At 42.7% G+C, this 21,002-nt stretch overlaps 1 protein-coding gene across 2 annotated transcripts; it reads left to right on the plus strand.

Moving 5' to 3' along the window:
* The first annotated feature begins 959 nt into the window (after positions 1-959).
* On the plus strand, positions 960-18,004 carry LOC132843540 (NLR family CARD domain-containing protein 3-like). Of its 2 annotated transcripts, none has more exons than XM_060866947.1 (10): positions 960-1,039; positions 1,190-1,311; positions 1,781-1,897; positions 2,331-2,385; positions 2,583-2,787; positions 3,074-4,850; positions 7,257-7,430; positions 16,768-16,941; positions 17,146-17,322; positions 17,439-18,004. In XM_060866947.1, the coding sequence occupies exons 2-10, from the start codon at positions 1,259-1,261 to the stop codon at positions 17,473-17,475; spliced, it is 2,769 nt and encodes a 922-aa protein (XP_060722930.1). In that variant the 5' UTR covers positions 960-1,039; positions 1,190-1,258; the 3' UTR covers positions 17,476-18,004. The 2 variants fall into 2 exon arrangements, with proteins under 2 accessions (XP_060722930.1, XP_060722929.1); XM_060866946.1 differs by having other exon boundaries at positions 970-1,039; positions 1,172-1,311.
* Positions 18,005-21,002: the final 2,998 nt, after the last annotated feature.

Consider the following 21,002-nt stretch of genomic DNA (forward strand, 5'->3'; position numbering starts at 1 on the left):
CTAACCTGGCCTAGCAAGGCATAGCATAACGTAACATAGCTTAGCAAGGTAAGCCTAGCTAACATAACATAACATAGCATAACCTAGCATACCATAACGAGCTGGCTTAGCAAGGCATATCGCAGCATGCATTACCTAGCATGAGGTAATCTAGCCTAGTATAGCAAGCATGGCATGACCCATCATGACGAGCAATGCAAAAGCATAGCATAACCTTATCTTATAACATAGCGTAACATACAATATAACCTAGCATAGCATAACATACATAGCATAGCGAAGCATAGCCTAACGTAGCATAGCATAACAGACTGTACAACACGCCAGCCCTAAGGTCGCTTCCGGCTCAACAAACGCACCATTATACACGAACATGCGCACCGTATCGATTTACCCCTTCGGCTCGAGTATACTAATAGTAATCACGAACTCTTATAGTTCCACATCGCGAACACAAAAGGAGATAGCTTGCGGTTTAAACTGTAATTAGCCGCCGAGTTTAAATCCCAGCAGCAGCAAAGCAGAGGAAGCAGCCCCACAAAAGAAGATAGCTTGCGGTTTAAACTCCCAATAGCCACCGAGTTTAAATCGCAGTTGCAGCAATGCAGAGGAAACAGCCAAGCAGACAGACTGAAAAAAGCATTTAAATAGGGCGCCCTGTTTGAAAGGGACCAATAGCGCGCTTAGGAATCAGATCAGCTGATGGGCAGGGTTAAAAAAATGACATCAGCTGATAGCCGAGCTTGACTATGTGGCCTGCCTGAACTGACGCTGAACGATATATTTCTCATTCTCCAGCTGAGCATTTGACTCCATCACCCGCTCATAATGAAGTCCCTAAAAATGTCCATTAAAAGATAAATAAACAAGAATGAAACACACACACACACACAAACACACACACACACACACACACACACACACACACACACAAACTTCAGCTTAAACCAGAAAAACCAGTTGGTGTCAGTAAAAGTGAAACTCAGCAGCTCAGTTTTATGACGACTAAAAAATAAAAGAATTGACGAGTAAAAACACAGTGAGTATCAAAATCTAAGGCTATAAAGACAATGAACTAACAGTAGATGTGGAAGAGTTTTCTCAGTTTGTAAAAAAGTTTTAATGTACACAGGTTGTTTTATAATTTGATAGTGTGACTATTTCCTGTAAGTGAACTCTGCTGATTCAGGGTTTAATTTAACACACCGATGTTGGAGTGAAGTAAACGTGTGTCCTGCTGTAATCTGGAGAAGGAGACATGACCTACAACATGAGTGTGTCTGGAAAACAGGACTCACAGAAAGACGAGAGGTGACTTACTTTTACATTCACCAGCAATAAATACACACCATCTCATGGGAACACATCTGTATCTCTAAACACTCACTGGTTAACAGAGGAACTCAAGTTTGCTTTAAGGTGTTTAATAGCGGTGAATATATCACTGATCTGATCTAAGAACAGTTTAGACAAATCATTCACTGAGAGAAGAGTAAAAAGGATTGTGTAATGTGGAGCATAAGAGCAGCATAGCTTTGAGTCAGTGAACTCTACAGGCTTTAAGACCCAGCTGAGTCAGTTAGCTGTGACTGGGACTCCTGATATCAGTGTAATTCCTGAGTTATAAGGCCTGTCTCCTAAATAAGTGTACAGACTGGATCTGAATTAAAAAGATAGAATTATTGTTGTTTAATGATGAACAAATTGTTTAACAGTGCTGAGACAAGTAGAGTATTGCTGATTATTAGTCAGAGTAGTAATATTTCTGTTGTAATTCTAGAATGATGGAGGGAAAGAGATCAGACTCACCAGATCCCAGCTGTGTGTCCATGAAGAGTGACCAGTCAATGGAAAAAAAAATTCACTTCAGAGACGGAGACAGTTCTACTGATGTGAGGTCAGTATAGTGAGGTGTTTTACAGCATTGTTCCACCTGATCAAACTCACTCGTCTCATTATGAAGCCCTTCATGAGCTTTATCAGGTGTTGAAGCAGTAAAACACTAAACTGTGCAGTGCTGCAGCTCTCGGACTGGCAGTGAGGAAAACTGCTTTAAGAGTTCAGTTCAGTCTGCAGTCCCTGAGCTGGAGGGTCTGTGGTGCTACAGAAGAACATTTACACCTGGGACATTAATGACAATATAAATATTTTATTCATTTATTCAAACATTTGTTTCTAAACATGTTGGTGTCAGTTAGGAAATCCTGAAATCAGTGTATCGTGTTAAGAGGATAGTGTTAAATATCTGTCTCTGTATTTATTAGTGTGTGATTTGTGCAGCTATGAATACATATAGTCCATATTACATGATGTGTTTTGTTTGTTCACAGACCACAAAATAAGAAATCAAACACCAGCAGACATCAGCTGGACTCCATATTCAAGGTGTGTGCATTTGTGTGTAATATATGTGTTTCTTTTTACTGTGTATTTAATTAACAGCATTATAGGTAATCAGACAGAATTTTACTCTTTATAACCGTTGTAATAAAGAGAGACTTTTCTTCTTTTCATAAAATAAAAACATTTCTCTCTGTGTAGCATGACAATATTCAGATCTGATTCTTTGTGTGTCTAACCAGGAGCTGGAACACAAAGTCATTACTTTGTTAAAGAATGAGTTGAAGAGGTTTAGGAAGCTCCTGAATCCAGATTACCCAGCATGCACTGAGAGGGAGGTGGAGGATGAGGAGGATCTGCACAGTGTCAGAGAGGGAGTGCTGAAGATCACACTGCATGTCCTGAAGAACATGAACCACACAGATCTTGCTAACACACTGCACAACAGTAAGAGCTCTGAGTCATGACTTTATTCCATCAGGTTCACTTTAGAGAGAAAATAGTTTTAGATATGAACAGATTTAGTTTTAAATTTCATTTTAGTTTCATGTAAATCTGCTGCTTTTCTGTTCTGTTCATGGTCCAGCTTGTGGTTACTCTGTACAATGGTCCTGTTGCTTTAATAATATTTAGTAAATCAATCAGGAATGAAGAGCAGCAACTGAAATAAATTGACATTTTATATTCTTCTTGCTGATACTGCATTAGAACATTTTATTACTTTGTTTATTAGAGTCTGTAGGTTCTGTGTATCAGCCAAAGATGAAGTCCAAGCTGAGAGAGAAGTTTAAAAGAATTAATGAAGGAATCTCACAGCATGGAAGCTCAGCACTTCTGAATGAGATCTACACAGAGCTCTACATCACAGAGGGTTGGAGTGGAGACGTCAATAATGAACATGAGGTGAGACAGATTGAGACAGTCTCCAGGAGACCAGCAATACAGGAGAAACCCATCAAATGTAATGACCTCTTTAAAGACAAGTCCATCAGAACTGTGCTGACTAAAGGTGTTGCTGGGATTGGAAAAACAGTCTCTGTGCAGAAGTTCATTCTGGACTGGGCTGAAGGAAAAGTAAATCAGGATGTTACCTTCATGTTCCCATTTCCTTTTAGAGAGCTAAATCTGATGAAGCAGCAAAATCTCAGTTTGATGAATCTTCTTCATCACTTTTTCCCAGAATTGAGAGAACTAGAATCAATAGACGGTGACTCCTACAAAGTGCTGTTGATCTTTGATGGTCTGGATGAGTGTCGACTTCCTCTAAATTTCGAGAAGAATGAGAGATTGTGTGATGTAACTGAGTCAGCCTCAGTGGATGTGCTGCTGACAAATCTCATCAAGGGGAATATGCTTTCCTCCGCTCTTCTCTGGATAACCTCTCGACCAGGAGCAGCCAATCAGATCCCTCGTGAGTGTGTAGACCAGTTAACAGAAGTACGAGGGTTCAGTGATCCTCAGAAAGAGGAGTACTTCAGGAAGAGGATCAGTGATCAGAACCTGGCCAATAAAGTCATCACACACCTGAAGTCTTCAAGAAGCCTCTACATCATGTGCCACATCCCAGTCTTCTGCTGGATCTCAGCCACTGTTCTAGAGAGAATGTTGGGTGAAGCAGAGAGTGGAGAGATCCCCAAGACTCTGACTCAAATGTTTACACACTTCCTGATCTTTCAGATCAAACACAAGGACCAAAAATACCATCAGAAATGTGACCCTGATCCTCAGCAGACCAGAGAGAGTATCATGGCACTGGGAAAACTGGCTTTCCAACAGCTGAAGAAAGGAAACCTGATCTTCTATGAGGAAGACCTGAGAGAGTGTGGCATTGATGTCAGAGATGTGTCAGTGTACTCAGGAGTGTGTACCCAGATCTTCAGAGAGGAGTTTGGGCTTCAGCTGGGGAAGGTGTTCAGCTTCGTACACCTGAGTGTTCAGGAGTTTCTGGCTGCTTTATATGTATTATTCTGCTTTATTTTTAGTAAGACAAATGTCCTTGTGGAGCAAAGCACAGGACGTTTTAAAATCCACAGAAATCCAAACATGTCTGATCTACTCAGGAATGCAGTGGACAAGGCTTTACAGAGTCAGAATGGACACCTGGACCTGTTCCTCCGCTTCCTTCTGGGTCTCTCACTTGAGTCCAATCAGACTCTCTTACGAGACTTAATGCCACAGATAGGAAGCAGATCTCACAGCAAACAGGAAACAGAGTACATCAAGGAGAAGATCAGGCAGAATCCATCTCCAGAGAAATCCATCAATTTGTTCCACTGTCTGAATGAACTGAATGATAATTCCCTAGTGCAGGAAGTACAATCTTACGTGAACAGAGAAGGTTACAGATGTCTCAGTGGAGCCAGACTCTCTCCTGCTCAGTGGTCAGCTCTGGTGTTTGTGTTACTGAACTCAGAACAAGAGCTGGATGAGTTTGATTTGAGGAAATATGATCTATCAGAGGAATGTCTTCTGAGGCTGCTGCCAGTGGTCAAAGCCTCCAGAACAGCTAAGTGAGTTATTATAAATGTATTACTGCATGGTTTTGTTTTTTAATGTAACACTGAACTGCACTGTTTGGATTAATGTTCGTTAATAGTTACTCTAATCATCTTTAAACAAACCTCTGGTACTTTTACAGAAGATTGTTTCACTTTTTACACTAACATGTTATATCTGAATTGAGGGCTGGTCCACATGAACAAAATATTATGACATGATATGAGTCATTTTATATCATTTTAATACGGTATTTTCACCAAACGCGCAGTTAGTTTCCCAGAAGGAGCAAGATCATTTGAGTAAACAATTTGTGTCAAGTTTGCTCTCAAAATGGCAGGAAAAAAAGGGTGATGTTCATATGTGCCCATATTTATGATGTGGGTCTTTGCGGTAACATGGTAAAAAATGTGGCTCTTGGTCTCTGTCTGGTTTACAAGAAGAAAGCCATTGTTAAGAGGAAAGCCATAAGAAATCCCATTTTCAGTTTGCGACAAGCCATGTGGGGGACACAGCAAGCATGTGGAAGAAGGTGCTCTGTCAGATGAGAACAAAATGTAACTTTTTTGGCAAAATTCAAAATGTTATGTGTGGTGTAAACCTAACACTGCACATCACCCTGAACACCATCCCCACCGTGAAACATGGTGGTGGCAGCATCATGTGCGGATGCTTTTCTTCAGCAGGGACAGGGAAGCTGGTCAGAGTTGATGGGAAGATGGATGGAGGCAAATACAGGGCAATCTTAGATGAAAACCTGTCTGCAAAAGAGGTTCCAACAAGACAATGACCTTAAACATACAGCCAGAGCTACAATGGAGTGGTTTACTGTAGATCAAAGCATATTCATGTGTTAGAATGGCCAAGTCAAAGTCCAGACCTAAATGCAATTGAGAATCTGTGGCGAGACATGAAAATTGCTGTTCACAGATGCTCGCCATCCAATCTGACTGAGCTTGAGCTATTTTGCAAAGAATGGGCAAAAATTTCACTCTCTAGATGTGCAAAGCTGGTAGATACATACCCCAAAAGACTTGTCGCTGTAATTGCAGCGAAAGGTGGTTCTTCAAAGTATTGACTCAGTGTGGCTGAATACAAATGCACACCACACTTTTTATTTATTTGTAAAAAAAAAGTTGGACACCATTTATCATTTTCCTTCCACTTCACAATTATGTGCCACTTTGTGCTGGTCTATCACATAAAATACTAATAAAATCCTAATATAAAATCCTAATATCTTAAATGCTTGCATTTGAGAACTAAAGACATTTCTGGACTAAAAACCAGTGAAAGACTTTTTCTTTTCTGTTTATTTTGAAAGTGACATTTAACAGAACTCTCACAGATGAGAAAAACATCAGACTGACAAAATGGGATCAATATGGAAAGAAAATATAAAAAGTAAATATTAAAACACTCTAATGTCCTTCACGTATCTCTTTATGTTCAAGTTCCTCATCTTTTGTTCTGTGTGACATAGTGTTGTGGGGAGATTCACTCTGTCATGTCTTTTTTCCTCAATTTTCTTTTTAATAATGGTTAAACATAGGTTAAACATTTACCCTAATACAAAGGAAAAACAAAAGTCTTTTTCAGTCTGCACTACTCCTAAACTTTACCAAGGACTGAGCTTGTGGTAAATAAAACATCAATCATCATTTTGGACCTCGACACATTCGACAGATGAAGTGGGAAAATGTTCACTTTACAGTATCTTCTTATTTTGTTAGAAACAAGCTAGGCAGCAAACTCAGATGAGTGATGAATATTTTCTTTTTCAAACAGTTAACTGTATGTAGAGGATGTATTTTGAAATGTGACTTTTTATATGAAGATTTATATTATGATGGGGTTCTTTGACGGGGAAGTGTACAAGCAGGTAAAAAGAGACAGGATGAATAATCAGTCACAGGTGAGTGTAGTGTCGTGATCACTGTTATTGGATTGTATATGTAAAATCAGAGGTCTGGAGGTGACAGTTTTCTACCTGTGCGAGCACAGAGAACAACACTGTTTGTTCTGTTATTGTTACTTATGGTAACATATAACTGACTGTAAAGTACAACTAGTATTGTCATGTTATTAACTGTTAGTGTACAGCTCAATAATTCTTTATTTTCTGTAATAAAATGCACTGTATCTGCAGTGTTGGTTGTAATAAATCGAACACAGATCAGAGTGTGGTGTTTGTAGGCTCACTCTCACATATGTGTGTTACGTACATTTCCTGAGAGATTTTGGAGTGCAGAAAGACGTCCCTGATCCTGTAAATGTGCCGATGTGGTGTCCTGTCCTCTGATTAGTGTGTGTGACACAAACACACTGACATTTTTGTTGCATCTTTAATTTTAGCTGGATTATGGCTGTTTTTGTGTGCTTGAGATCAGTGTTCTGATATTTCATAATTTCTCTTCCAGTCTGTGTGAGTGTAATCTGACAGAGGAAAGCTGTAGAGTTCTGTCCTCAGTTCTCAGCTCAAACTCCTCCAGTCTGAGAGAACTGAACCTGAGTAACAATAAACTGCAGGATTCAGGAGTGAAGCTGCTCTCTGATGGACTGAAGAATCCACACTGTACACTGGAGAAACTGAGGTACACATACACACACACACACACACATGTTTAAGCTGCTTTGTAAATGTGGATATACACTGAGAGTGAGATCCACATCCTGGGAGCAGCAACACTAAAAGCAGTTTGACTGAAGCTTCTTCTTATTAAAATTCACCTTAAGGAAGTCAGCATTTGTTGATGATAAATAAATATTTATTAACAAATATTTAACAGTTACACTGATATATAAACTTGTGTGTCATCTATATAACTATAAAAACGTACTCGGTTACGAACGTAACCTCGGTTCCCTGAGATACTCCCCGGAGGTGGTATGATGACGGAGTCTGAAGAGGCCGTCGTATCAAACCGAAAGAACCCGAGCGTGCAAGGTCGGGATGTCCAGGTTATAGAATCTGACAAAAGTGGACGGCGAGGACCAACTGGCCGCCTCACAGATGTCCTTGATAGAGACACCACCAGACCAGGCCCATGAAGAGGCCACCCCTCTAGTGGAGTGGGCTCTTACTCCTATGGGGCATTCAAGACCCATAGAAGAGTAACATAGAGCGATAGCGTCGACTATCCAACGCGAGAGGCGTTGCTTTGAGACCGAAGACCCCTTGGTGCGGCCACCAAAGCAGACAAAAAGCTGGTCAGATTGCCTGAACGGCTGTGACCGCTCAGTGTATACCCTCAAAGCCCTCACTGGGCAGAGTAAATTCAGCTCTTGCTCACCTGACAACAGAGGCAGAGCCGAGAGAGAAACAAACTGCGCTCTAAATGGCGTTGAGAGCACTTTAGGTACGTAGCCGTGCCTGGGTTTTAAAATGACCTTTGAGTCATTGGGCCCAAACTCAAGGTATGCAGGGCTCACCGAGAGGGCCTGCAAATCACCAACATGCTTGACCGATGCTAGAGCAAGTAGCAGAGCGGTTTTGAGCGTTAGGGGCTGAAGGCCAGCTGACCGCAGCGGTTCAAAGGGAGGTCCTTTGAGCGCTTCAAGGACCGTGTGAAGGTCCCAAGTGGGAGCGGTGAGAGGACGTAGCACCTCCTAGCACCTCTCAGGAAACGCACAATGAGGCCGTTTCGACCCGCTGATTGGCCAGCAATAGGAGCATGAAATGCTGCGATGGCTGCTACGTACACCTTGAGCGTGGAAGGGGTGAGACCTTTGTCCAGACGCTCAAGGAGAAATGACAGTATCGGAGCTACGTCACCCTGAGTCCTAGGCACTCTAAGTGGCTCAAGAGCACGGATCTGTGGTGGTCTAGCTCGGTTCGCGACTGGGCTAGAATGAGCCAGTCGTCGAGATAGTTCAGAATGCGGATTCCCATCTGTCTCAGAGGGGAAAGTGCCTCGTTCATGCACTTCGTGAAAGTGCGAGGAGCTAGAGACAGCCCAAAGGGAAGGACTACATATTGGTAAGCCACACCCTCGAACTCGAATCTCAAGAATCGTCTGTGATGTGGGGCTATCTGGATGTGAAAGTAAGCATCTTTCAGATCCAGCGAGAAGAACCAGTCCTCGGGGCAAATCTGCGTGAGGATCTGCTTCAGTGTCAACATCCTGAACTTCCGTTTCATGAGGGAGAGGTTCAGGAGTCTGAGGTCTAAGATGGGTCTGAGACCGGCATCTTTCTTGGGGACAAGGAAATAACGGCTGTAGAACCTCGACCCACTTTCTGAGGGAGGAACCATCTCTATGGCTCCCTTCCTAAACAGCTTCAGCACTTCGGTGCGGAGGACCTGGGCGTCATCCGGCTCTACCAAAGTGGGAATCACCCCGCGAAAACGCGGGGGTCTCAGGGCGAACTGCAGTGAGTAGCCGTATTTTATTATCCCCAACACCCACTTGGACACTCCGGGGATGGCCTGCCAGGCCTCGGCCCGCGTGACAAGGGGCTGGACAGTGTCGGATGGCAGGCCACTGATTAGGGGCCTGAACACTGACGAGTGTGGAAGAGGAAAATTGATGTCCAGGCGGTTTAGCGCGCTTAGTGGGGCGAGCTGGGTGCTGCTCCTTAGGGGGCGCCACCTGGGGGGCAGAAGGGACAGGTTTGCTCTGGCGCTGAGTCGGCGCAGTCCTGGGGTGACTCGGGGCAGAGGTGGAGCGCTTGGGCAGGAAGTGCCGCATAGCCTGGGACGACTTCTGTGCTGCGGTGAAGCGCTCCGTAAACGCTTCTACGGCCGGCCCGAAGAGACCGGATGGAGAGACTGGGGCATCTAGAAAGGCCACCTTGTCGCTCTCCTTAATCTCAGTGAGGTTAAGCCAGAGGTGGCGCTCCAGCACAACCAGGTTGGCCATGGATCGTCCAATGGCTTGGGCCGTGGTTTTTGTGGCGCGCAGGGCCAGATCTGTGGCGCTGCGGAGGTCGCAAAAAGCAGGTTCACTAGGGCTCGACTCATCCAGGGAACGGAGAAGCTTTGCCTGGAACACCTGTAGAATGGCCATGGTGTGTAGTGCTGAAGCGGCTTGGCCCGCAGAAGTGTAGGCTCTGCCAGCCATGGCAGATGTCATCCTGCAGGGCTTTGAAGGAAGGGCTCTCTTGCTTTTCCACCCCACAGCCACGGGGGGGGCAGAGATGAGCAGCCACGGCCTCGTCCAGGGGCGGCAATTGCTCATAGCCCTTCTCCTGAGAGCCATCTACTGCGCTGAGAGCTTCAGAGGAAGTGCGTAGGCGGGCCGAGTAGGGGGCGCGCCACGACTTTGTGAGCTCATCGTGCACCTCAGGGAAGAACGCTGGCGGGGGGCCTGGCGGCTTCCCGGCAGTAACCACTCGTCCAGCCTGCTGCGCGTCGGCTCCTCAGGGGGGGCCCACTCCAGATGGAGATCTTCGACAGCTCTGGAGAGGATGCGGAGAAGCTCGGCATCCATCCCAGCTTTGGCGTCAATGGGCTCTCGCGACGGCAAGTGGGAGGGGTTAGAATCACCGGCCCAGTCTTCCGTTTCAGAAGCCGCGAGTGACATGGAGTCGTCAAGCGGCTCGTCCTCCGATCCGCCAAATGAGATGAGGTCACTCACTTCAGCTGAGGGACGCTGCTCTGGGCATGAGAAGAGGACGGGGGACGGCTCTCTCGTTGGAGAGGGTGAGGCATGCGGGTGCCGAGCCGGCGTGAGCTCACCCAAACCCGGGCGCTGAGCCCCTCTTCCCCGCTGTCGCTCGCGGGAGGAAAAAGACGGGGGGGCGTGAGGGGCGGGGTCACTTTCATTAAAGAAAGCGATCTGCAAGCGCAGAGAGGCGAGACTCATGCTCTCACAGAAGCCGCATGAGGACTCAGTGAGTGCAGTTTCAGCGTGGGATTTACCCAGGCAGGAAACGCACTCCTCATGGCCGTCATTGTCGTGCAGAGGGACTCTGCATGTGCCACAGTTGTGACGCGGCATGGCCGCCGCCGTTAAAACGGCGTTTTCGGAAATGCTCTTTTAGAGCGGTGAAAACCGCTGGAAAGCTCTTTTTGTGATCGCCGGATGGCGGCAGGAGATCGCTGAGAAGCGGCTGCAAGCAGGAAGCCGGCGGCCCGAGAACGGCGCAAGAAGCGGCTGTCTAAAGAGCGCCTGTGCGGTGCCTGTTCAACGGCGAAAATCCAGCGAAGGCGTTCAGAGGAAATTCAGCGAAGTGAAGTCGTCGCTGAAGGAGTAAGATCTGATTTCCTTGGGCTTTGGCGCGCTGCATCTCCACAGGCTCGCGCAGCTATGCAGCGCCGTCATTGGTTTAAAAAAGTTTACAGATTAAACCAATGGCAGTGCAGTTGCACTGCGTTATTGAAAAAGGCTTCAGTATTGAGGAAAAAAGGAGCTTTTCCCCCATACGCAGTATGAGTGGAGTATCGAAAGGGAACTGATTTCATGTGTTTGAATGAGTCGAACAAGAGACATGTAAAGGGAGAAAAGCAAGGCTCCTAAAATAGATCTTTATGGAACTCCAAATGAAATATCATATTGTCTTGATGAGTGACTTCACAATTTACCATAAAACTGTCTACCACACAAGTATGATCTGAACCAGTTTAGTGCTGGTCCTTAGAGACCTACCCAGTGTTCAAGTCAAGAAGAATATCCTGGTCTACAGAATCAAAAGCTATACTCAGGCCAAGAAGAACAAGAATGGAAATGTGATCAGAACTGGAACTTAGTTACAGATCATTTAAAACCCTGAGCAAATGCTGCACAGCACAGAACATTTGTATTTAGTGACACTAAAACGCTATAAAAGGTAAATTGGAGTTATTGTGACTTATTTATGAAACAGCAAAGAGTGAATTAGGTTTGAATGTGGTAAAGGGAAACCATACTTACCATACTTTTGAGAAGTGCACTCACATAATGTCAGGGATCTGCGCGGACCTTAGGACACGTGCTAATGTTTTTATTATTGTCACGTGTCTGCCCCGCCTTTGTCTGCTCCTCCCTGTCTCCTCACCTGTTTCCCATCCTGTGATTGTCTGTGTATGTATATATGTGAGCCGCGTTGCCAATGGCAGTGCGGATTCATTAGTGTAATTTAAGTTAGTTCCCCGTGTCGTGTGGATGTCTGTTTGTTTCCCTACTGTATTAAACCCCTTTCATTTGAAGCTATCCTGCCTACGGGTCTGTCTCCTTCCCGCCGTATCCGGGGGTCTGACAAAATGAATCCGCCTTAAGACCCAGCAGACCCAGCAGGATAGCTTCCAGCTCGGACCGGCCTTTTTTTTTCCTTTTTGCCTTTTTTTCTCCGGGGAAGGACGCCGCTCCGTTTCCGGTTTTTCCCGAGGAGGACGTCGCGTCACTTCCCCCTGGGACTGTTCCGTCAGTTCTTCCGGGCCTGAGTCCAGAGACATCGCTCCGCATTTCTCCGGTGAGGGACGCCGCTCCGTTTCCGGTACAGATCCCGAGGAGGACGTCGCTTCACCATGTTCGCGGAGGATGTCGTGATCCTGGTTGGCCCACCTTTTTTCTTTTGTTTGGCACCCTGCGGCATCGCCCCGCATGTTCCGGTGAAGGACGCCGCTCCGTTTCCGGTACAGATCCCGAGGAGGACGTCGCTTCACTCTTTCCGCGGGGGGTGCTGCAGGTCCGAGGCGGAGGATCCTTCCCCCCTGGACTGTCCCGTCAGTCCTTCCGGGCCTGAGTCCAGTGACATCCTCACCACGTTCGTGGAGGATGTCGTCATCCTGGTTGGCCCCCTTTTTTTTTGGTGCCCCGCGGCATCGCCCTGCACGTTTCCGGTGAAGGACGCCGCTCCGTTTCCGGTACAGATCCCGAGGAGGACGTCGCTTCACTCTTTCCGCGGGGGGTGCTGCGGGCCCGAGGCGGAGGATCCTTCCCGCCCTCCCGCCCCTTTTCTCTGGTCGCCGAGGCGGGGGTTTGGCCGCGGTGCGTCGGGGGATGTTGCTCGGCACCTCAGTTCGGCGGTGGACGTCACTCGGCCCTACAGCTCGGCTGTGGACTTCGCTCGGCCCTTCAGCTCGGATGCGGACGTCGCTTCGGCCCTTCAGCTCGGCTGTGGACGTCGCTCGGCTCTCTTTGGCTGCGCCGCCGTGTGCCCTGCTCCCCCCACCTACCTCGCCGTGTGCCTTGGCTCCCCTCGCCTACCTCGCCGTGGTCCTTGCTCCCCCCACTGGCCTCGCCGTCGTCCTTGCTCCCCTCACCTGCCAATCACCGTGGGCCTCGCCCCCCCTCCTGGACCTTGTCGGGTTTTGGGCGCTTCGGGAGCCGCGCCTTAAGGGGGGGGTTCTGTCAGGGATCTGCGCGGACCTTAGGACACGTGCTAATGTTTTTATTATTGTCACGTGTCTGCCCCGCCTTTGTCTGCTCCTCCCTGTCTCCTCACCTGTTTCCCATCCTGTGATTGTCTGTGTATGTATATATGTGAGCCGCGTTGCCAATGGCAGCGCGGATTCATTAGTGTAATTTCCGTTAGTTCCCCGTGTCGTGTGGATGTCTGTTTGTTTCCCTACTGTATTAAACCCCTTTCATTTGAAGCTATCCTGCCTACGGGTCTGTCTCCTTCCCACCGTATCCGGGGGCCTGACACATAAACCAGATACAATCTAATGTAACACAATTTGACAACCCCTGCCATCTACTCGACCAAAAAGTTCTCTATTACACTGTCACGGGCGTAGAACGAAAAGGCAGGGAATCCAAATGCAAGTAAAGATTTTAATAAACACAACACAAACTAATCCTGGGCAAGGCAATGACAAAAAGAAGACGAGAAACTCAATTACACACAACAGCCATAAAAGGACAACAACCGACAAAGAACATGGCAAACACACAGGGTTAAATACACACAGGGAACCAGTGAAAAACCAGAACAAGAACACATGACTACATCAACCAATGAGAACATGACACAAGGCTCCATATAAAAAAGAATCTTCTGCCATATAAAATGACTTTGCTCCATTTTAAGAACCATTCATCAAATAAAATAAATGCATCGATGTCACTTTGGAGATAGAAAGTGTAATCTGCAATGAATAAAGAAGTTCCCAATACTTTTAGTGAGCAAGCATTCTATGGACATTCAAAAACCAATTTGGCCGAATGCCTTGGCTTTCCCACCACTACAGTTGTTGATATTGTAGTATTACACTTTTAAAAATAAAATAAAATAAATGTACCTTTGAAGTAGGAGTGGGGGTACATTTATCTTAGTTCCATTACTTAGAAAAATGCCTGAAAACAACTTGGTACATCTTGTGCTATAAAACCTCACTTTACACAAAAAGGCAAAATTCCACATGTGCTGTATATTAAAAATTTCTATCCATCTTAGATGTGAGGTAGTATACAAAAACAAAACAGTGCAAATTGAGTTCTGTAAATGCTTGTCCACTGAACACTCTTTACTCTTCCACATTCACTGAGGAAATAAGGAAAGTGAGAGACACAAATGGCACAGTTCAATGTAACAATCCTCCAAAAGAGTTTTCTCCATGGACTAAATAAACATTCTTTCACCATCACCCTCTATCAGTTAAATGCATTTTAGATAGATAGATAGATAGATAGACAGACAGACAGACAGACAGATACATACATACATACATACATACATACATACATACATACATACATACATACATACATACGTACGTACGTACTTGTGTGAAAAAAAGTGTTGCCCCTTCTTGATTTTTTATTTTTCTGCACGTTTGTCACAATTTAATGTTTCAGATCATCAAACAAATATAAATATTAGTTAAAGATAACACAAGTAAACCCAACATGCAGTTTTAAAATGAATGTTTTATTATAAAGGGAAAACAAAATCCAAACCTACATGGCAATGTGTGAAAAAGTGTGAAAAACCTAATAACTGGTTGGGCCACCCTTAGCAGCAAGAACTGCAATCAAGCTTTTGCGATAACTTGCAATGAATCTGTTACAGGGCTGTGGAGGAATCTTGGTACACTCATCTTTGCAGAATTGTCGTAATTAATCCAAATTTTAGGGTTTAAGGTCATGCCACAGCATCTCAATAGGATTCAGGTTAGGACTTTGACTAGGCCACGCCAAAGTCTTCATTTTGTTTTTCTTCAGCCATTCAGAGGTGGACTTGCTGGTGTGTTTTGGATCATTGTCCTGCTGCAAAACGCCAGCTTGCTTCAGTTTGAGGTCACAAACAGATGGATCTCAGGAAGTCGTGGCCTAATGGTTAGAGAGTTTGTCCCAAAAGCAGACAAAGTGAGCCAAATGAAACAGATCAGACAAATAATTTATAATTGGTAATTTTTTATTTAGGAAAATGTTATATAAGTTATTATATTATATAAGTTTATATAATAAGTTTATATAAAGAGTTTCACAGTCTTGTAATGGAGCATGACCGTGTGAAAGTGTGTCACAGAACACCTGACATACCTATCCTCTGCCTGGTGAATATGCTGTGCAGAGGGTGGTGGGTGTTGTCCAGGATAGAGAGCAGTCTGTCTAGGGTCTGCCTTCTCTCTGCTACTGTCACCAGCTCTTCCAACCACAGATCCTGCCCTCCTCACCAATCTGTCCATTCCTGCTCAATTAACACTAAATAAACTAATCGGGTTCATCACAACTTAATTCAACACACATACATAAATTCAAATTTAAACATGTCAAATACACCAACAAATGCAAGTGAATACTAACCACTAGAGAGCCTTTTTAAAATCACTCAAAGCAAAATGGAGGTCATTGTTCAACAACAGGAACACTACATATAAATTTAAAAAATTTTAAAAAAGGTTTTTACCATTATAATTATAATAATTTAAATAATAATTATAATAAATTATAATAATTTATTTATATTGCACTTATCTTACTACATACAAAGTGCTTTACAAGATAAAATAAATAAGTTAAAACTATTTCAATCAAGCAGATTAAGAACAAATTAAAACAGACAAATTATAATGTAGAAAAAATGCAATTCTAAAATGAGTAAAAGGCTAAAACACAAATATAACAAACACACATAAAATCAAATTTAGGCATGTCAGGTACACCGCAAACGCTTCTGTATTCTGTACTGTATGCACTCCCTATGTGCCTTTGTTTTCTCCTTAAAATTCTGGTTATATTTAATGTTAATAACTGTGCCATCATTTCTATCCATTGTATATTTCATGCCAAAATTGCTTATCCAATGTAAATAGTTGTAGCTAAAATAAACATCATGGTATTAACTATAGCTACATACAACCAAATTAAATTGGGACATTTGACATTTACAGTAAATAACAATTATGTTTACTAATAACTTAAGAGGTAAAGTTAGCAGCCATGCCTGTGCAACGTTTAGTTAGCCTTTTAGCTAATGTTACTGTTGCTGTTAAACCAAAAACAAGCAAGATAAACTAATCTATGGCTCTTTAAGTCAGATATGCTAAGAAAGCTTCAAACAATGACACTATAAATGACACTATAAACAGAAAATAAAACCTCAACAAACTGAGTAGAACTTATCTAACTCAAAATATGATCGGCATTTGATTAGTTTTAGTTTTCCCTTATGTTTCCAGAGCAGGAGGTGGAGTTTCCACAAAAAGCTTAACTACTTTCATTATCTTTAACATGACTGACATTTGGTCGTTTTACATTCGCCCTGATCTAATGATTTTTATAAGATTGACACATGTTCAGAAGAGGAATATAAGTCAGTTGTGTGAGAATATGAAGTGCAAACTTGAAATTGAACACCACAACTTTCCCTTTTTTAAAGTGTGAGCTGTGACACATGGACATGGATACATCTGTCCAAGAGCAGTCTGAGTTTATACACAGACTGTTCATTTTATATTTTTATCCTGACATTAGAACCTTGTGCTGAGGTGGACACTTTATTTCTCTCTGATGGAAACACTATTAGAGAAATAAATCAAACACTTCATCATTTCTCTTCCAGTCTGTGTGAGTGTAATCTGACAGAGGAAAGCTGTAGAGTTCTGTCCTCAGTTCTCAGCTCAAACTCCTCCAGTCTGAGAGAACTGGACCTGAGTAACAATAAACTGCAGGATTCAGGAGTGAAGCTGCTTTCTGATGGACTGAAGGGTCCACACTGTACACTGGAGATACTGAGGTACACAAACACACACAGTTTTAATAAACACTACAACATCCACTTCTCCTCTGTGGTAACTGTAATTGTAGTGATCTGATATATTGTCATTGTTGTGTGTGTGAGATGGAGAGTTAGTGTACCGTATATAAAGATTTTGTGTAGTTCATGTTTTCAATACTAAAACTGAGTGTGTTAAGTGTGAGAAGGTTTATTTTCTTGCAGGATGTGGGACTGCGGTATTACAGATGAAGGTTGTGCTGCTCTGGCTTCAGCTTTGAGGTCAAACCCCTCATCACATCTAAGAGAACTGGATCTGTACGTTAATAATCCAGGAGAATCAGGAGAGAAGCTACTCTCTGATCTACTGAAGGATCCACACTGTAAACTGGAGACACTACAGTGAGTTACTGACTTACTGTCTCTTTACTGTATGATATGTGTTAAATTTATGCTGCTGTTGTTCATAAGCAATGTGTTTATATTTGTCTGTAATTCTGTCCTGTTGTGTTTTTCAGAATTTATTATAATAAACTCACCAGGTCTGGTGTATGACAGGAGTCTCTCCTCAGACCTTTTTTCCAGGATAAATCAGTTATGCTGTGACTGATCACATCCTTTTATCTGCCCAGCTACAATTTCACACGTTAACATATTTTACAATCCAGAGTAAAATATAAAAACTTATGATCAATCTGACTTGTTACTTTTTATGTGATTTTGTCTACAAAGTTTGCTACATTATTTGAACATAAAATAAAGTCAATCCCTTGTAAAGCATACAAAGTTTTTCACTATATTCCCTCTTGAAAATTATTTATAATTTTAAATAAAGTCCCTCATCATTATTCAAAATCACAACAAAATACGCTTCTAGAGGAATGGTCGAAAATTCCCATAAACACACTCCCAAACCTTGTGGAAAGCCTTCCCAGAAGAGTTGAAGATGTTATAGCTGCAAAGGGTTTACTCCATAACTCCATATTAAACCTTACGGATTAAGAGTGGGATGGCATTAAAGTTCATGTGCGTATAAAGATATTTATGTAATAGATATTTAGTCAACACATTTGGTTAATCATGCACATTTAAGAGAGCGCAGCATTTTGGGTAAACATCATTTTGTTACCACTGAAGTGGATTACTTTTGTATAATAGCAATCCTGGAGTGTGTTATTCTGTTTATGGCACAGATGTTAGGAAGTGATTACAATGTTTGCTAATGAATGACACATCACACTTATTGGTGCATTTTATGTTAAATGACAAGAATAAGAAAAATGAGCTCCAATTACACTTACATTATTACAGCAACTGTAAATATTTATGTGCTGGGAACCTTTACAAAGCATTGTGATTGCTTTGGACATCTATAACTAATAAGTGTTACAGAAGCAGGTATTAACAAGAACCAGAAATGCCATTAAAGCAATGACTGTATGGGTTTAATTGTTAAACAATGACTCCTTTTTTACCATTTATTAATAGACTTAGCTTATGGGTATGTCGGCAGGTGTAGTGTTAGTCCTTGTGAATGTTACGTGATTGTCATATGGGGTGTGCAATATTCAAAAAAAAAAAAAATCTCAATATTTCAAATTTCAAAAACTGCACAAGAAAAAAAAGACATGTATTGCAATTTTTTTCATAGTCAAAGATACAAGACTCTACAGTATTTAAATAAAATGACTATCTTCAAGTTACAGTACCCTAATCCTTGTTGAAATGTTGGCTAAATTTTATTTTAAAGGCTAAAAGGTAAAATAGCCATTATAATTGAAAGTAACCATTATACTGTAATGTAAAAGTCCACTGCAATACTTTATTTTCTCAAAAATTTCCACAACAGGGGGACGAGTCTTTTGTGTATTTATTTAGAGTTGAGGTACTCAATTTTTAATCAGGTCTCTGTCATCAGACTTTACTGCCAGGACTTCTGTGTTGAACAAGGACAGCACAGGATTTAAGTAAGCTCACCTGACAGAACATTAATAAAATCTAGCAAAGGACCAAGTGCTTTGCTCACCTCCAGCACCTCCACATCTTGCCACGTAGGTGCCTGTGCTTTTTGACTTCAGTTAAAACATGATGATTGGCCTTTTTTTTGCTCAAGAAACCTCTCGATCAGGAGCCTCATCTTGTTGGTAACTTTGTGATCAGTTTGCGTTATTGAAGACAGCTGCTCTTGTGCACCAGCAAGTGCTTTTTTCTTTTTCCTTTTTGCAAGAAAAAGCAGCAATCGATTTCTTGCAAACTCCAATAGCTCTTTCTATTCTAGAATCTTGCATGCTAAACTCTGGAAAATATTTATAATACACATAATACTCAATATGAACATAAAAACATTTTGAGCCGATTTAACATTCAAAATGTGAATGTATGGCATTTTATAAACTTTATATTATTAATGATGCTTGCAAAGCAACATTCTTGTTATTGTGCCGGACAAAGCGTCGGCGCGTAACTTTTCCCGCAGCTTTTGTCCTAGACCCATGAATGAGGTGTCAAGTCGACCGGCTCATTGAGGAGAGGTTGTGCTATGACTTTTATAAGCGATGCAACCAACGATGTTTGCACAGCGGACGAAAAATTAATTATTATTATTAATTATAATAATTATTGTTTTTAAATTTATAATTATTGTAATAAATTATATTGCTGTCATTATAAGATATTACTGTTCTATAAGAGTTTTGCTTATTTAATTCTTTTTTGCATTTTTGAACAACCATGCCAAACAAATACACAATCTATTTCACTCAGATGCAGCAAACTTTCTTACCAATGGCAAAATGAAGCCAAAACAAGGAAGCCACTGCCAGTTGTTAATCCGTAGTGCACTGGCAACTTTAGCCCCACTGTCTGTTTGTCATTCAAACCATGTGGCCTTCAGGCAACGACCATGACAACAGCGCATCTTTTAGGCCTTGAGCAATAATGTTACCAGTGTGATCAATTTGAATTACCTTGATTTTTGCTTTAGTTGGCTATGGTCTCTTTAAGTCAGACAAGTTAGAAAACAAAATTAATTAGAAAACTAACATTTGCAGTGTGCAACTGAACAGTGAACTGTCTATCATTAGGTAATATAAAGCCTTAAGAACCTGATTTCTTATGTGGTGAATGTTTAAACCATTGAGGCATTCTAGTGTAAGTATATTGCTAAATGCAAACAGATATCTACTTTCTTCTGAAACTGGAATACTTAAAATGGATGAAAAAATCACATTGAAAGGGGGCACGGTGGCTTAGTGGTTAGCACATTCGCCTCACACTGCCAGGGTTGGGGGTTCGATTCCCACCTCCGCCTTGTGTGTGTGGAGTTTGCATGTTCTCCCCGTGCCTCGGGGGTTTCCTCCGGGTACTCTGGTTTCCTCCCCCGGTCCAAAGACATGCATGGTAGGTTGATTGGCATCTATGGAAAATTGTCTGTAGTGTGTGATTGCGTGAGTGAATGAGAGTGTGTGTGTGTGTGTGCCCTGCGATGGTTTGGTACTCCGTCCAGGGTGTATTCTGCCTTGATGCCCGATGACGCCTGAGATAGGCACATGCTCCCCGTCACCCGAGGTAGTTCGGATAAGTGGTAGAAAATGAATAAATAAATCATCACATTGAAGATTTTGGCTCCAGGGAGTTGGTAGCGTGTGTGTATTTGGAACATCAGCTAGACAGTCCTCTGTTATATCATTGATTTCTCGCAAGTCATGAATGAGGCACTATTTGGATTTGTCTGCTTTGATCACAGGAAAAATTGGAGTATTACAATAACTGGTTGTTTCTATTAACACGCCTGCTTTTATGAGGCCTTCAATAGTATTCTTTATGCCTGCTTCTGCTGCAGAGGATATTGTATCTTTCCTGGTAGTCGTATATTTGACTTTATTTATACTTTATTAGGCCTACATCCGTGTCATGTCAAGACCATAACTCAGATGGGACCTGATGTAATGTATGTTTTGTGTTTTGTCTTGTGTTTGGTTTTCTATATCTTTTATTTTTATATTATGATTCTTGTGTCTTGCTTCCCTTGCCCTCATGTTCTCCTGCTTTGTTTGTGTCATGTGTTCTTGTTTGTCATTGGT

The sequence above is a fragment of the Tachysurus vachellii genome, chromosome 3 (genome assembly GCF_030014155.1).
Source record: "Tachysurus vachellii isolate PV-2020 chromosome 3, HZAU_Pvac_v1, whole genome shotgun sequence".
Classification (NCBI taxonomy): Eukaryota; Metazoa; Chordata; class Actinopteri; order Siluriformes; family Bagridae; genus Tachysurus; species Tachysurus vachellii.

Coding starts and splice junctions, on each gene's coding strand:
- LOC132843540 (XM_060866947.1), top strand. CDS start 1,259: ATGACCTACAACATGAGTGTGTCTGGAAAACAGGACTCACAGAAAGAC. Junction 1,312..1,780: donor GACTCACAGAAAGACGAGAG/GTGACTTACTTT, acceptor TTGTAATTCTAG/AATGATGGAGGGAAAGAGAT. Junction 4,851..7,256: donor AAAGCCTCCAGAACAGCTAA/GTGAGTTATTAT, acceptor TTTCTCTTCCAG/TCTGTGTGAGTGTAATCTGA.